At 29.9% G+C, this 16,428-nt stretch overlaps 5 protein-coding genes across 5 annotated transcripts; 4 read left to right on the forward strand and 1 right to left on the reverse strand.

Moving 5' to 3' along the window:
• Window positions 1–2,755: 2,755 nt before the first annotated feature.
• On the forward strand, window positions 2,756–4,709 carry BX663DRAFT_545967 (general substrate transporter). The gene is made up of 2 exons (XM_051530948.1): window positions 2,756–3,068; window positions 3,145–4,709. The coding sequence occupies exons 1-2, from the start codon at window positions 2,780–2,782 to the stop codon at window positions 4,329–4,331; spliced, it is 1,476 nt and encodes a 491-aa protein (XP_051378955.1). The 5' UTR covers window positions 2,756–2,779; the 3' UTR covers window positions 4,332–4,709.
• A 500-nt stretch (window positions 4,710–5,209) lies between these two features.
• Window positions 5,210–7,088, forward strand: BX663DRAFT_522690 (putative glycerol kinase). Its single transcript, XM_051529417.1, has 3 exons — window positions 5,210–5,391; window positions 5,485–6,380; window positions 6,474–7,088. The coding sequence occupies exons 1-3, from the start codon at window positions 5,261–5,263 to the stop codon at window positions 7,010–7,012; spliced, it is 1,566 nt and encodes a 521-aa protein (XP_051378956.1). The 5' UTR covers window positions 5,210–5,260; the 3' UTR covers window positions 7,013–7,088.
• A 1,292-nt stretch (window positions 7,089–8,380) lies between these two features.
• On the forward strand, window positions 8,381–9,127 carry BX663DRAFT_522693 (acyl-CoA N-acyltransferase; the record flags this gene model as incomplete). Its single annotated transcript, XM_051529418.1, has 2 exons — window positions 8,381–8,481; window positions 8,591–9,127. Coding segments are annotated over 2 exons (526 nt in total), but the record flags the coding sequence as incomplete, so codon positions are not given.
• A 447-nt stretch (window positions 9,128–9,574) lies between these two features.
• Window positions 9,575–12,184, reverse strand: BX663DRAFT_442014 (P-loop containing nucleoside triphosphate hydrolase protein; the record flags this gene model as incomplete). The annotated part of the gene is made up of 6 exons (XM_051523492.1): window positions 9,575–9,963; window positions 10,024–10,774; window positions 10,836–11,301; window positions 11,356–11,600; window positions 11,695–11,920; window positions 12,000–12,184. The coding sequence occupies 6 exons, from the start codon at window positions 12,182–12,184 to the stop codon at window positions 9,575–9,577; spliced, it is 2,262 nt and encodes a 753-aa protein (XP_051378958.1).
• A 147-nt stretch (window positions 12,185–12,331) lies between these two features.
• BX663DRAFT_522717 (muts domain V-domain-containing protein) lies at window positions 12,332–16,163 on the forward strand. Its single transcript, XM_051529419.1, is given in 21 exon segments — window positions 12,332–12,351; window positions 12,368–12,514; window positions 12,575–12,664; window positions 12,731–12,936; window positions 13,013–13,125; window positions 13,183–13,218; window positions 13,276–13,352; window positions 13,427–13,674; window positions 13,753–13,890; window positions 13,968–14,027; window positions 14,082–14,129; window positions 14,196–14,390; window positions 14,443–14,488; window positions 14,561–14,699; window positions 14,770–14,859; window positions 14,917–15,123; window positions 15,225–15,306; window positions 15,370–15,465; window positions 15,534–15,639; window positions 15,700–15,900; window positions 15,965–16,163. 20 exon segments carry the CDS (start codon window positions 12,385–12,387, stop codon window positions 16,138–16,140), a joined length of 2,484 nt encoding a protein of 827 aa, XP_051378959.1. The 5' UTR covers window positions 12,332–12,351; window positions 12,368–12,384; the 3' UTR covers window positions 16,141–16,163.
• Window positions 16,164–16,428: the final 265 nt, after the last annotated feature.

Genomic DNA, 16,428 nt, shown 5'->3' on the forward strand with positions numbered 1-16,428 from the left:
ATCATTTCTAAATATTTATTTTCATAACCTTGACAAAGGTGTTATGATTGTAGTCGTCTTTACAACTAAGTTAATAGAAATAAACCATCATTTATTACATAATAAAGAGGTTATTCAAATAAGACTAGTGTATTGTACTTCACGGCATTATATACGTTCTACCTACATTCAGTTTTAATAACAGTCATTGTTAGAGTATTTGAGCATTTAAAAATAGGTATATACATCATAGTATGTAATTATAAGAATTCAATAGGATTATGAACTGTTATATTCAATTACATAATTATTCATAGAGGTCATACATATTATATATACATCTATAATATTAAATATTGTTATTTAATATCATCTTAGAGGATGATGATAATAATAGTAGCACATAAATAATTGGTATTGTTATAGCTGGAATATTCACTGTGAATTAATATTAACGTGTTGCTTACCCCAGAAATAATAATTGGGTATATTTTTATTAACAGTGACAGCTTAGGGAGAAAAATGAATACTGCATGCAGAATTATTTGAAAACAATATTCGTACATAAAGGCTTTATCATGCTAGTATTCACTTATCTAAATCATACTGCTATTAATATCACTTACCTTGCAAAAACATATAAATATCCCTTATTATTTTTCTATATTTTTTTTTCTTGGTACAGATTTGTCTTTTCTGTTTTCTATTTCCTTATCTTTTACATTTAAAACATATACAAGTATCTATTTATTTAGTCATAATTATATCAAATACACTAGTTGTAGGGAGTGCCTGAATTTTTCATAAATAAATTTTGAGATTAAGTTTTACTTTTGTAGGTACTATGAGGATTAAAACTCTCGATAGTGACTAATTATGATTACGAAAATGGATACTATTCAATGTTCTACCTCTACATAGTGCATCTTGTTTAGACAAAATAAATATTGAATCTCCCCCTCCCTTTTTTTTTTTTTTTTTAAAAAAAAGACATATACTCTAAGAGTATGCTTATAATAAATCAAAGTAAATTTAATTTAGCGGTGTGTATTCAGAAGCCATAAACCTTTTAAAAAACGCCTTAATTAGTGAATAGATTTAACAATTCACTGCTAAGTTTGATTCCAGTTACTGACAGCCTGTTTATCCTAACCATAATTAGACGGATATACTCTATCATTACAGTAATATCACAAATATCAGCAAATCCGCTCCACCAGTTCTTGTTTGAAAACTTTATAATAAAAATATCAATGCTTTCTTCAAATTCGACTTCACTGATCAAATATGAAGATAGTGTTTCTCACTTCTATTACTAAAGTAATTAAATAATTTTTTGAATACAAAGAAAAAAAAAACGATAGTGTTATGGATATCTTAATCAAAATTGTCAGACTTCAAGCAATCCTTTATATTTTGAGAGATTAAAAGCATATGCAAAAATGAAAATGACAATAGATGAATAAAATGATCAAGTACGAAATATATACATATATATATTTATATATATGATACGCAAAATAGTTGCAACGCATTATACGTAAAATCAAAATCAAAGAAGTGCAAAAAATTTAAAAGATACATAAAGGCAAACAGAAAGCATTATATATATATATATATATATATATATATATGTGGATATGTAATCGAATACAATAATTATATTTCTTCTACGTTGAATTGTATCACTATTGTATTCAATTACTTTGACAATGACTAGTATTAAAACTATGCACTGAAAAAATGTCATGTCGTAAAATTCAACAATACTAATAATTTTGTTCCAATCATCTTTTTTATAATGTAATAAAAGATGGCTAATCTCTATTAATTTAGTTATAAAGATAATTGCATATTTGATTTTTAAAATAAAATTATTTTAATAAACATTTTTTTTTTATAATATATGTGTATATACAAATATATAATTTGATATATGACTGTAGTGAATAGGACTTTGTTTTTGTAGAAATAATGGAATCAAAAATGATTGATGTTGACAAAAATAAGCACTTGTTGCAATCAGCTTCTTCATTATGTTAAATATCACCTGTCAATTGCCTATTGTTCAGAAAAAGCTATTATTTATTTTAACATGATAATGTAATATTAAAAATATATATTACAAATATTTGCAACTCAAAATCGCTTGTTAAATGCTCAACTAGTTACTATAGTAGTATATACATATTTTTTTTATTGTACTAAATTAACTATTTCTACGTGAATACAAAAAACATAGTAATAAAATGGTTTACAAGATAAGATATAGTTTATTATCAATACTTAAAGGGGAAGAGCACGTGCGCAAACTCAGCTCCCTTATACGACCCTTTCATTGGAAGTAATTTTTTTTGTGAATTTGATATTAGCATCCCGACCTTTTTAAATTCTAAAAAAAAAAATGAGTTAGATGTGTTTAAACAGATCTGCTAAATAATAAAATTGAATAAATTCATATTAGAATGATTTATAAGCTTTTTTTTTCTTTTAAAAAAAATATTGAGAACGATAATATAATATTCACGTCTTGTATAATAAATAATTTTTTTTCATACAATTTTAGAGTAAAGTAACAAGCACTATTATTACACAAATGATATTAATACAAAAGTGTAAGCAGGGATTTGATATGAATGTAAAATATTCAAAATCGGGATATACGAGATTGGTTTTGATTTGATAATCGTAAAAAAAAAAAAAAAATATAAATAATTAGAAAACATATTTTTTTTTTTTTTTTTTTTTTTTTTTTAAAATTTTATATTTATTCTTTTTATCTTTTATACCATATAATATAATGTCTAGTAAACATATCAAAGATACAATTGATTTTGATAATGAGTCAATTACTACAAAAAAATCGATTCATAGAGGTAGTCGAAAGTCACTTTATATGGCTGGTGTTGTTGCTGCTACTGGTGGCTTCGTAACAGGTTTTGATACAGGTGCTATTTCGGGTATAATGGTACTCCAACCTTTTATCAATCGTTTCCTGAATGTAGATAGCACTTATCGTAATGGTCTCTTAGTTGCTATGATGCTATTAACTGCTACAATTGGTGGTTTAGCCTCTGGCAATGTTTGTGGTAAAATTAAAAATATATATGTATGTATATATATATACAACATATTACTAACATCAATTATCCATTTTTTTTTCAGATTTTATGGGTCGTAAAAATGCAATTCTTCTTGGTACAGGTGCGTTCGCAATAGGGGCACTTTTTGAAACAATTGGATACAGCTTTGGGTTATTATTAGTCGGACGTCTGTTTGTTGGTCTTGGTGAAGGCTTCTTAACTAATGCAATTCCCTTGTATCATACGGAGATCGCACCACCCGATATTCGTGGCCGTCTTATTAGTTTGTTTAGTGCATGTTTATCTGTAGGCACTATTGTTGGCTATTTTGTCAATTTTGGTACATCTTATATTACAACAGATTGGGCATGGCGCGCTCCTTTCCTTATGGAACTCGGTATCTGTATCTTATTAAGTGTCGTCTATTTCTTACCTCCTTCTCCACGTTGGTTAATTGATAAGGGCCGTCATGAGGAATCTCTTGAAGTGCTTGCTAAACTACACGGATCTACTATTGATGATCCTGAAGTCCGTAATGAATTTGAAAGTATTTGTGAAGAGATTGAAACTGAACATTCTTTTGGTAATCGTACGTACATTGAATGTTTCCGCGGAACAAATCTGAAGCGTACCTTACTTGCTTTATTTACTGGTAATGGTGCAGCCTTTACGGGTACCTATTCTGTTACTTATTTTGCACCTCAAATCTTTATTCAAGCTGGTGTGGGATCTGCATCTATTTCATTGGCTACTACGGGTTCTAGTAATATTTTGGTCCTTATCATGAATCTCTTGACTGTCATGTTTGTAGACAAGTTGGGACGTCGTCTAATTTTTACTTCAGGCGCTTTCATTATGGGTGTCTCGATGTATGCTGTTGGTGCACTCTTTCAAGCTTATCATTACGTAGATGAATTAGGTGAAGTCAGTATTTACAACAAACATGCCTGTGCTGCTGTCATTGCCTTTATCTTTATCTTCCAAGCTACTTATGCCTATAGCTGGGGTCCTGTAGCCTATATTTATCCTGCTGAAATTTCTAATATGCGTACACGTTCTAAAGTAATTGCATTAGCTTACGGTTTGAATTGGGCAATTGGTATCCTATTGACCTTTATCATGCCTATCTTTATGGATAAAACCATCTATGGTGGTTATTACTTTTCCGGCGCTTGTTGTACAGTTCTTTTCTTAGGTAGCTTTATGTTAGTAGAAACAAAGGGTAAAACGCTCGAAGAGATCGATCGTATGTTTAACCCTGTCAAATAATAAGTTGAATAGAGGAATAACAACAACAACAACAACAACAAAAAGGAGTATATCCCCATTTTAGAACATCATTTTATTACTAACTTATTTATCGCATTTTAATAAATTCTTCAACCATATAGGGAAAAGCGCCTTTGCCTCAATCGCCTCTACTCATTCTCCTTTTTTTTTTTTTGGTAGGTTGCTGTCAAGCTTCTCTATAGAAAGAAGATGGTAGGATTATGCGCATTAGGTTTTGGCCTTTTCTTTATTTTTGGATACATTATTTTGTGTACTAAAAGGAACAACCGAGGGGTGCTAGACGTTATATAGTCGGCTGAGATTAGACCCTTATGAGCGGACCATGTTAATGCATGCGTCGCCACGAGTTACCTGAATGTACACTTTTTTTTTTTTATACCAACCAACCTTCCCCCCTCCTCTTTTATATATTCCTTTTCTCTATCGCACTTTCTTTTCTCTCTCCTTTCCCTTCTTTTTAATTATATAATGTATTTACCCTTTATATAGTATATCAGGTAAGAATAGGTAAGTTAAATATGGATGTATATATTAGACATAATCATATACTTCCCCTCCCTTATTTGGTTGGTTGATTGTTTGGATTTGTTCTCTTACAAGGACTTTTTCCTTTTTTTTTTTCACACATTTGGGCTTTTTCTTTATAACTCGTAAACTCTCGGTGGGATTTCATTTAATTATTTATTTTTGTATGTGTGTGTTTTAATTATTGTAGTGTGCGTAAGGTTATGAAGGCAATAATAATAATAATAAAAACGATTTTGAATGTTAAATAAATAGACCCTTTTTTTTTAATAATTGTTGTCTTTATGCTGAGTTTTTAGTGAAATAAATGGTTAAAGATAATTTTGCCCCCGCATTTTATTATTTTTGTTTATTTTATTTTACTTTTGTATTTAAATATTCATATGACAGAAAAGCAATTTATTGGAGCTATCGACCAAGGAACGACTTCTTCACGGTTTTTAATATTTGATGATGAGGGAAAATTGATTACTTTTCATCAAGTTGAACTAGCGCAATCACAACCACATTCTGGGTAAATATCGTACATATCACACTATATATTCTTTCCTTCTTCTCCATTTGTTTATTCTTATATACATATATATATACATATATATATATCTAGTTGGTTGGAACATGATCCTTTACTTATTCTTGATACAGTTCTCGAATGTATCGAAAAGACAATTAAACGGTTCGAGCTTATGGGCCATCATGTCAAGGATATCAAAGCGATTGGTGTCACGAATCAACGTGAATCAGCTGTCGCATGGAACAAAAGAACAGGCGAACCTTTACGTAACACGATCGTCTGGAGTGATGTACGAACCGATGACCTTGTTCACGACCTTAAAGAAAAGGAAAAGAAAGATGGCAATGATATTCAAATTCAAGATATTGCAGGCCTCAGTCTCTCGTCCTATTTTACAGCAGTCAAGTTTCGCTGGATGCTGGATCATGATGAAAAAGTGAAAGAGGCTGTGAAAGCAGGCGAGGCTTGTTTGGGTACCGTTGATAGTTGGCTAATTTACAAATTGACAAATCACTCATCATTTGTAACTGACGTAACAAATGCGAGTCGTACATTATTAATGAATCTCAAGACATTAAATTGGGATGATGATCTATTGAGGTTTTTTGACATTGACAAGGAATTATTACCAACATTATGTTCATCATCAGAAATATATGGTAAATTAGAGATAGAAAATTGTGCACTCAAAGGTATACCTATTAGTGGCTGTTTAGGGGATCAACAAGCAGCCCTCTTAGGCCAAAAATGTTTTTCGAAAGGAGAGGCAAAATGTACTTTTGGTACTGGTGCATTCATGTTATTTAATACTGGGGAAGATATGGTAAAATCTAAACATGGTTTGATTATGACTATTGCGTTTAAACTGGGTAAAGAAGCAAAAGCAACGTATGCTTTAGAGGGATCAGTAGCAGTAGCTGGTTCTTCATTGAGATGGTTAAGAGATAATCTAAGACTTATTAATTCCATGGAAGAAGTGAGTGAATTAGGTAAAAAAATGAAACAGTTTATTTTTATTTTATTTTTATTTTAACCTCTTTTTTTTTTTTTTTTTTTTTTTTTTTTTTTTTTCATTTGGTTAGCTAAACATGTCCCTGATACAGGAGGTGTCTATTTTGTCACAGCATTTTCAGGTTTATTTGCACCTTATTGGAGAGATGATGCAAGAGGAACAATGATAGGATTAACGAGTTATACAAATAAATATCATCTAGCACGAGCCACATTAGAATCCATGTCATATCAATCAAAGGCTATTTTAGATGCCATGAATCAAGATGCAGGTGTTCCTCTAAAAGTACTTAAAGTAGATGGAGGTGTATCTAACTCAGATATTGCTATGCAAATACAAGCTGATATTTTGGGCATCCATGTTGAACGACCCTCAATGAGAGAAACAACAGCATTGGGGACTGCTATTGCTGCTGGATTAGCAGTAGGTGTTTGGAAAGACATTGATGAACTGAAAGAAAAAATGACTAATGGCGATGATGTGACAACTTTTATACCTAACACAACAACTAAAGAAAGGGAAGAAAAATATAAAATATGGAAAAAAGCGGTAGATACTTCACTTCATTGGACAAATGATGTAGACAATTTAAGTGAAGATGATGAATAGATATATATATTTTTTTAAAAGAAAATAAAGTTTGTCTAAGAGGCAATGAAATTAAATATTCAAGTAAGTAATTGTAAAATAATACGTACAAGTGTTTAGAATATTACTTCAGAGGCTTTTCATCCCAGTTAATAATCCCTTTAATGAGTTTTAATGCAGAGTAAAAAAAAAACATTTCACATAACTTTAAATTGACACATTTAGTAATTCTAAAATAGTTTCAAGATGAGAGATTATTCATTGAATCAAACTTTACATGGGGAATCCAACATTATAGATTTTTATGTGAACAAAGGAATGAGGTTCAATGATAAAGAGAAGACTACTGAAGCTATCTTTAAAAAGACAGTTGAATAAATTCTGAGCAAAGATAGTGAAGATACAGTAGTTTTGAAGGAGTCTTGTAATGAAATATGCACTGGTGAATATATGGTGTATGCAATATTAAAATCAATAATATTATTTCATATAAATAAATAATATTGCATACACCATATATTCACCAGTGCATATTTCATTACAAGACTCCTTCAAAACTACTGTATCTTCACTATCTTTGCTCAGAATTTATTCAACTGTCTTTTTAAAGATAGCTTCAGTAGTCTTCTCTTTATCATTGAACCTCATTCCTTTGTTCACATAAAAATCTATAATGTTGGATTCCCCATGTAAAGTTTGATTCAATGAATAATCTCTCATCTTGAAACTATTTTAGAATTACTAAATGTGTCAATTTAAAGTTATGTGAAATGTTTTTTTTTTACTCTGCATTAAAACTCATTAAAGGGATTATTAACTGGGATGAAAAGCCTCTGAAGTAATATTCTAAACACTTGTACGTATTATTTTACAATTACTTACTTGAATATTTATATATCTGATAATACAGAATTATGTGCCGTGCCCAAAATAAGATTAATTTCATTGCTTCTTAGATAATCTTTATTTATTTATTTTTTTTGACAAAAATGGAACAATTGGCGCTTTTTAGAAGTCCCAAATCACACCATTAAAACAATACATAAACTCGTCAGGAACATGGTTGTTAGACACTTTGAAACTATCAAAGATGGAAATGCGCAAATAAAGGATTGATATAGGTAAAATTGACTAACTCTTATGTGCAAAGGCAAAAGAAACCATCATACGCAAATTTATTATTGTGAAAAAACAAAAAACCAGTATTACTATATTTTGATCCAAGTAATATTACCAATAAAATACAACATTTAGGTTTCTCCGAAACACCGGCTCTTTGTTGAAAGCCTTCCAACTGACTTTTAAAATTTTTTTGACATTACTGATAATATATAAAAGAGGCTTCAAATTCGAGAAGTTTTTTTTTTATTCGGGAAATAAAATAATTAAGATGGTCCAGCCTAGCTTTTGTATTCGTAAAGTGACCCTTGAAGATATTCGATATAAAGAAGAAGCTACTAAAGTAGTAAATGCCGCTTACCGATCCGAAGGTAAATATACACACATGTATATACATATACATATATTTATAAATCCGTCTCTCTCCTTTTTTTTTGTATGTATAATAATAATAATATTCCCCTATCAAATCTTGTATAGGTGGATGGACATCTGAAAAAGAACATGTGGAAGGTGAACGAATAACTGTAAATGAAATGGAAGAATTCATTCGAACAAATGGTAACCCATATACATTATTATTTGCATTTGACGAAGGCAAAGTTGTTGGTACAGTACAGATCAAACCTCTCAATCAAGATGAGGCTGCGATTAGTCTTTTTTCTGTATCACCTACTTGTCAATCCCATGGTTTCGGAGGTCGTTTGATTCGTGCTGCACTTTCAGAGATGAAGACGTTAGGATTCAAGAACTGTGTCCTACATGTTTTCAACAATAGAACTGAGCTTTTGGCTTGGTATAAGAAAATAGGTTTTAAAGAAACAGGCGAACAAGTTTCTTTCAGTGTACCTGATAAACTAAAGAGCAAAGATCTTCATTTTGTCGTTTTAAAGATGGCCACTTGAAGGACTACTCCAAAAAATATATATATGTATAGAATGATAGCTTTTATTTTTTTTTGTAAAATGTAAATAGAATACAATAATACGTTAGAACTAGAATTATAATAAATTAAGGTCCATCATAGATGAATGCTGTTTAAGAATTTATACACTGAGCTTTATAAATTATTTGTATTTAGCTATATCAAAGAGAAGATTATATTTTCTTCCTGCTGTCTCTTCATTATACATAGATAACTCCTTTGAAGGAATATATACATAATATATATTATTATTTCTTAAGGGGAAACTTTATTGTAAATCAGATAGTAATTACAGTATGCTAATCGTTTAATTTATACATAATAGTGGGTCTGTAATCTCTACAATTGATCATGGTATTAGATGCTCTCTAATAATAATAATAAAGCCCAAGAAGATTCACTAATATGTCATCATTCATATTTTGATATTCTCTAATCTATTTAAAAAGATATAACAAAAAAAGACCTTTCCTCAACTAGTGTAATTTAAAGAAATAGTGCATATAAGGAAACGGATATTTATTACAGTTAAAATATGTTTATAAATATAAAATGGTATTAACAAATTTATCAACTTTATCTTTATCCTGTCTTGCCATTTCAATAATCATCAATAACTTTTTAATACCAAGCGTCAATTTCTGATCCATATTAGCTTCCTTCAAACGTGAAAGAGCTTCTTCTCTTTCTGAATCATTAAATAATTCAAGTTGTTGCAAGATAATATCCATACTCTCAAGCGATGTGATTGTAGGCACATAGATTTCGGCAGAAAATTCAGAGGTCATACCCATCTGTTCCAGAATATCGTGTTGTGATGTAGTGGCCAAAATCAAGAGACGACGATCCTTTGGTGGTTTCTTTTTAAGGAGAACTAGAAGAGCTTGTAAGACTGCATTTGAAAATCGAGGTCCAATAGGTACATAATCTACAAAATAGAAATTAAGTAAATTTTGTCTTTTTTATATTTATATATATATATATATACCTAAAAGACGTTCAATAGCATCAATAACAATTACACTAATAGGTGATTTATAAGAGTCATTAAAGATCTTATTAATTTCGTTCACCTTTTGAGATTCAGTCATACCAACCATTGTTTCAGGAGAAATTAGTTTGATAAATGGAAAGTCGCTTCGCATAGCAATAGTAGCAGCTAAAGCTGTCTTGCCTGCGCTCGTTGGGCCATTCAATAAGACACTAACTAAAGGTGTACGAGATGATTGACGTACTTGATCTACATAAAGACGACCATCATCCAAGATTTGCTCAATACGGGGACTGAATGGAATGATATGATTTTGAACACATTGTTGTAGTTCAACTTCAGAGACACCAAAGGCAGGTTGAACTTCCTTGAGAGCATTCAAAAAATCATCCATACAAATCTTCATTTCAGCCATATCAGTCGAAACACCTTCTAGGGAACCAACCTTGATATGTCGACTGAATGCATAAGAAGTGGCAGCTTTAACAACACCTGAAATTTCTGCACCGCTATAATTCTTGGTTAAGTCGGCTAGTTCTTCAAGACTGACATCAGAATCCAAGGCATCATTCGACCTCATTTTACTAGTATGAATTTTAAGAATTTGAAGTCTACCTTTTTCATCAGGCAAACCAATTTCCATATGGACTTCAAGACGACCAGGACGTAAAATGGCTTCATCAATCATATCCTTTCTGTTAGTCATACCAATAATAAGGATATTATTCAATTGCTCAACACCATCCATCTATTTCCCCCCAAAAAAAAAATGGTGAGTAACAAACCACGATATATCATCTATTATTTACCTTGGCTAATAATTGATTTACTACTGAATCACCTACACCCGTGTCACCACTACGCGTACCACGAGACTTACAGATCGCATCTAACTCATCAAAGATAATGATATGCAAACTTGAATCCTCTCCCTTTTTACGATACTCGTCCTCAGCATCAGCAAATAACTTTCGAACATTTTCTTCAGACTGACCAACAAACTTGGAAAGAATTTCAGGACCACTCACAATTTTAGGTTCCTTGGCATTTAACATTTTACCAATTTGACGTGCCATTAAAGTTTTACCTGTACCTGGAGGACCATAAAGTAAGATACCTTTCACATGCTGAACACCTAATTTTTCTACTAAAGCAGGAGGGAAAATACGGGAAGCAAAAGCACGACGAAAGATGGCATTAAATTCATCGTCTAAACCACCAATGCCAAGATCTTCAAATTTAAAATCTGGTTTTATCAATGCTTTTGTTCTCATCCTATATATGAATTATTTTAATTACCTTTTCTATTTTATTTATTTGTAAACTTACGCCTTATTTTTTGATGGTTTCAGATTTAGGAACGAACCTTCTGCCTTTGTAAGCTCAATATTGGTTTCACGCATTAAAATACCACGAAAGGCGTCTGGTTGACTTTCTTGACGAGCATTCACTTCACCCTTCTTTAATACATTCAAATCGACTACAGCCAAATCTTGAATGGTTACTTTAAACTTGACACCGCAATATTCAAATACTAGAGATTGTCCCTTTGAAAATATTTGATAATAAAAGGTCTATCAAGAGAGAGAGAGATAGGGAAAGTGGTGGAAAAAAAAAAAGAAAGAGGATTAACAATAGTAATGCTTTTTATAAATATCATCATCTTACTTCTGAAAATGCTTTTGCGAGATCATCTTCTTTAAATTCATCCGGGAGTCTATTACTTTTTGAAAAAAAGTCAATCTCCATCTTTAAAATACCAAGATAGATATCCATGCCTTCAGAATGAACGTCAAATGGTTCTACAATTACTTTTTGGCCTATTGAAAAAGATGCCCAGCGACGTTGTATGCTATTAAAGCCAATCTGGCCTTTTGGAATTGACCTATCAAATCTAAATAAAGATGATAATTTAGTTACATATTTCTTTCCATCTCTCTCTCTCTCTTAACCCATTTGTTTTTTGTACCTACTTGACAGAAAAAGCATGTTCACGGTCTACAATAATGTAATGAATTTTGGGATCCATGAAACCAGGAGTAATGTAGGCACAATTTGTTAAAGCAGCAGCATCAGTAGGACATTGAGTTACTTCAAGTAGTCTAGGGTCTTCTTTTTCGCCATAACGACGTTGGTCATCATAACGTAAATAGTCCATTTTTTTTATTTTTCGGTTAAAAAAAATAAAATAAAATAAAATAAAAAGCTGAAAGAAAAAAGGATAAACAAAATAAAAACCTAATTTAATTTGGAACTCCGAACATAGTTAACATGAATAAAATTCATGCTTGTTGATTACTGTCCCTTTTATTTTATTTTATTTTATTTTATTTTATTTTATTTTTTTTTTTAAAAAGAATGGAAGTTTGTATGTGTCTACATTGGAAGTCTAATAGACTAGGATGTTCATATTTTTCAAGTACAAGTTTAGAGCTTTATTTAATGGAAGATGTGAATGAAACAGAGCAATTAGAATACACAACTATGCGTTAAAATGATTCACTAAAATAAATAAATAAATAATAAAACTGACAACTATTATATATAGTGATAGCCCAAATATTACCTACATTCATTATTATATCAGACGCTATAGAGCAATACAATAGACTATTTGAAGTATTAAAAGTTGAATATGGTATATGCCTACATGTCTTTGTGTATCGTTTATTTTATTTTATTTTATTTTTATGTCTGTAATAAGGTACTTCAATTGAAATTAAAAAAGTACCTGCAAAGGACTTTATGTATGAAAAAGGACATTCTATATTGTTAAATTGGTATATTCAACATATGAATAAAGGAGATGATGAAGAACATATCTACTTAAGAGATCCAGATGAAGGCAATAAGACACATGCTTATTTGCATCTGGAAGGTATCCTTTATTTAGATGAAAGTCGAATTAGTGTAAATTAGATTAAATCTTATCTATTTAATCTGGTTATATTTTAACTAACTAATAAAGCCTGGTGCTCTTACTTAGGTTGGATGTGCTGGTGTATTATTGAAACATTTACAAGAAATTGAACGAGAAGAAAGAATAAATGATGAATCATGTTCTTTACATGAACCTACTGTATTGAAAACATTTTCAAAGTAAGTTAAAAAGAGTCTCTATAATTGAAGCATGTTTAATAATACTAATAATACTAGTAAAAAATGTATGCATATCAATTCAGATACGATAAAGTAAGACATCATATGCATATATATGAATACTATATGCTTACTTGTATATATACACAGATCATTATGTATCTTTGATTTAGAAACTCACCCTAACATGCATCAAAAAAGGGAAAAAGAAAGACTGTCATTATTTGGTATGTAGAATAGAGAATAACTACTATTACTACATGTCATTAAAACAAAAAGAAACTTGTATACATATATGAAGGTCTTTTGGATAAAACCAAGAGTGTATTAGGTAAACAATTATTGAAAGAATGGCTTTCTCGTCCTACACAAGAAATTCAAGTAATTGCTGATCGACATGCTACTATTCACGTATTCTCTAAGCCTGAATTAAGAGATAAAATCATTGAGATCTCATCATTTCTAAAGCATATTAAAAACATAAATCGACTCTTATCAAAACTAAGAGAGTCCAAAGCAACACCTAATGATTGGCAATCCATTTTAAAAGTAGCTATCTAAATATATATATATATATATATGTATATTTAATGGAATATATAGCTATCTAATCTATCTATTTCGTAGTTTGCTTATTACACTATATGTATCTTTGGTATCTTGAATCAATTGACTTGTTATGATCTACCTATAATTCAAAAAGCAAAAGAAGCCATATCAATGATGGAAGTGATGAAAGAATTAGGATCCTCTATTGATTGTATTGTAAAGTATAGCATTATAATACGTATATATTTGTTTAAAGTATTCATAGACATGTACACTAAAAAAAAAAAAAAAAGATTGATTTTGAAGCAAGTAAAGAAGAGGCTCGTATTATTGTAAAAGCAGGAATAGATCATGTAATATAGGACACATATAAAATATGAATATATAGTATTTTAATCATTATATAGGAACTTGATTTATTACGAGAGAAATATAATAAATTAGACGATTACTTAGTTAGATATAAACATTATATACATCGTTTGTATTTTGACTTATTTGATATAAATTATAATATATAGCTTCAAGTATCTCAAGAAGTGAGTGCTTCTTTACCAGTCCGTCTCGGTTCTGCACTTAATGTCGTTTACTTTCCTCAATTAGGCTACTTGATTACCTTACCACAGTCTCATCTTCAACGTCAATCCGAAAAGAGAGATAGTGACAGTAATAGTAGTGACTATTATCAGCAATACTTGGTTGGATTTGAACTACAAGTAAGTTATTTTTATAAATGGAATGCGTATATAACATTTCGAATATATCTAGTTTACAACATTAGATAATTTGTATTATAAAAATGATAAAACAAAAGGTACAGCAAACAAAAAAAAAAGTAATTAGAATTAACAGCTTTACAGTCTATTGACTTGACTTTTATATATAGAATTGGATAAAACGATTGGAGACATCCATGCATTAACAACAGATAAAGAAATTGAAATTATTCAGGAATTATCAGAACATGTTTTAAAACATAAGACTCAATTTACAAAAATTGTTCATATCTTGTCTGAAATCGATTGGTAAAATAAAAAGGAAGGACCTTATAGACTCCTTTTTTTTTAATTCTCTTGTCCTTTTACTTTACTTTAGTTTGATATCATTTACAATGGTTGCGTTAAAATTTAATTATGTTCAACCAGTCATTACAGAAGATGACTCATTAGTTATTACACAGGGAAGGTAACTAACTAAAAATGATGTTATTATATTTGATTTAACAATAAATACATCCTGTAGACATCCTTTACAGGAATTATGTGTGGATATATTTATTGCAAATGACACTCAGTTAAAAGGAGGACAAGGATTTTTATCCAAGAGATCAAACCAAGATAATAAGATGACGATGAATAGTATTCAAGTTGTGACAGGAGCTAATTTCTCTGGGAAAAGTGTCTATTTAAAACAAATTGCACTAATAGTCTATATGGCTCATATTGGAAGGTACATGATATCTATTTATAACATGATAAAAGATTTCATATACTCATTCTACTTGTCTTTTTTTTTTTTTTTTTTTTTTTTTTTTTTTTTTAAAAAAAAAGTTTTGTTCCTGCAGAGAGTGCAAGAATTGGAATTGTAGATAAATTATTTACAAGAATACAAACATCAGAGACTGTTTCTAAAGTATTTTATTTTAATATGTTTATACAAATATATAAAATATCAATTAAACGATATATGATTTAGCCTCAAAGTGCATTTGGCTTTGATTTACAACAATTAAATCGTGCCTTGATCCATTCAACAAAACATAGTCTAGTCATTATAGATGAGTTTGGAAAGGTCATTTCTATTTCACTTTAATAATTGCATATACACATTTAACACAACTAGATTATATACATATTTAGGGAACTGAGAGTATAGATGGGGCAGCCTTATTTTGCTCTGTCTTGGGCTATTTTTTAGCACAAAATGAGAATTGTCCAAAAATCGTTGCTAGTACTCATTTTCATGGTATATCATCATATATATTTGATTTAGAGTAAAACACATGTGCTGATAATAGAATAATAGATTTAATTAGTCAAGACTTTTTATCGGCTGGAGATGGTATTACGATATCAGAAACAGAAATTATTAGTCATAATAAAGAATATGGAGATGAAGTCGCATTCTTGTATCGTATTATACCTCGTCTACAAGAACATAAAGAATCTTCTTATGGTATATGGTGTGCCAGTATAGCTGGTTTGCCTAATCATATACTTGAAAGAGGTAACGGCACTATTATTATTATTTTTTTTTTTTCGTCTTTTATATGAATGAATTCCATTTATAGCTTCAGACCTTTGCATAAAGTATAATAACGGAGAAAGGATTAATCGGATAGAAATTGAACAAGATAAACAAGTCTATAAACAGCTTGAAATCATTCAAAAGCAATTTCTTGAAGCAGATGTAAATGAAATCAATCCATATGAGTTGATAGCATCCATTCGATCCTTAATAGAATAATTTTTAGTCTACAAAAAAAAAAAAAAAAAAAAAAAAAGATTATAAAGTTACATTTTTATTAGCTCTTTATAAGCATGTGAATGGATAGTAAAAAAAAAAAAAGAAAAAAAAAGAAAAATAGATCAAAGCATAGTTATTAACCTACTAAGGAGCATGTTTACATTTGTTTTTATAACTAAAATAAATTGCAAACAGTAATTTGTTCTATTATGTCTAATAAACGTCACGTGCACTTTTTTTTTCTTTTTCAGCATAAATTGAAACAATTTAACTGTTGCATTAATTTTC

The sequence above is a fragment of the Cokeromyces recurvatus genome, assembly GCF_025118155.1.
Source record: "Cokeromyces recurvatus strain NRRL 2243 chromosome Unknown BX663scaffold_34, whole genome shotgun sequence".
Taxonomy (NCBI): Eukaryota; Fungi; Mucoromycota; class Mucoromycetes; order Mucorales; family Mucoraceae; genus Cokeromyces; species Cokeromyces recurvatus.

Excerpts from the sequence above, each read along its gene's own strand:
- BX663DRAFT_545967 (XM_051530948.1), top strand. The coding sequence starts at position 2,780 with ATGTCTAGTAAACATATCAAAGATACAATTGATTTTGATAATGAGTCA. Across the intron at positions 3,069-3,144 it reads AGCCTCTGGCAATGTTTGTG|ATTTTATGGGTCGTAAAAAT; the intron begins GTAAAATTAAAA and ends TTTTTTTTTCAG.
- BX663DRAFT_522717 (XM_051529419.1), top strand. The coding sequence starts at position 12,385 with ATGGAAGTTTGTATGTGTCTACATTGGAAGTCTAATAGACTAGGATGT. Across the intron at positions 15,124-15,224 it reads TATATGGCTCATATTGGAAG|TTTTGTTCCTGCAGAGAGTG; the intron begins GTACATGATATC and ends TTAAAAAAAAAG. Across the intron at positions 15,466-15,533 it reads TTATAGATGAGTTTGGAAAG|GGAACTGAGAGTATAGATGG; the intron begins GTCATTTCTATT and ends ATACATATTTAG.
- BX663DRAFT_522690 (XM_051529417.1), top strand. The coding sequence starts at position 5,261 with ATGACAGAAAAGCAATTTATTGGAGCTATCGACCAAGGAACGACTTCT. Across the intron at positions 5,392-5,484 it reads CAATCACAACCACATTCTGG|TTGGTTGGAACATGATCCTT; the intron begins GTAAATATCGTA and ends ATATATATCTAG. Across the intron at positions 6,381-6,473 it reads GGAAGAAGTGAGTGAATTAG|CTAAACATGTCCCTGATACA; the intron begins GTAAAAAAATGA and ends TCATTTGGTTAG.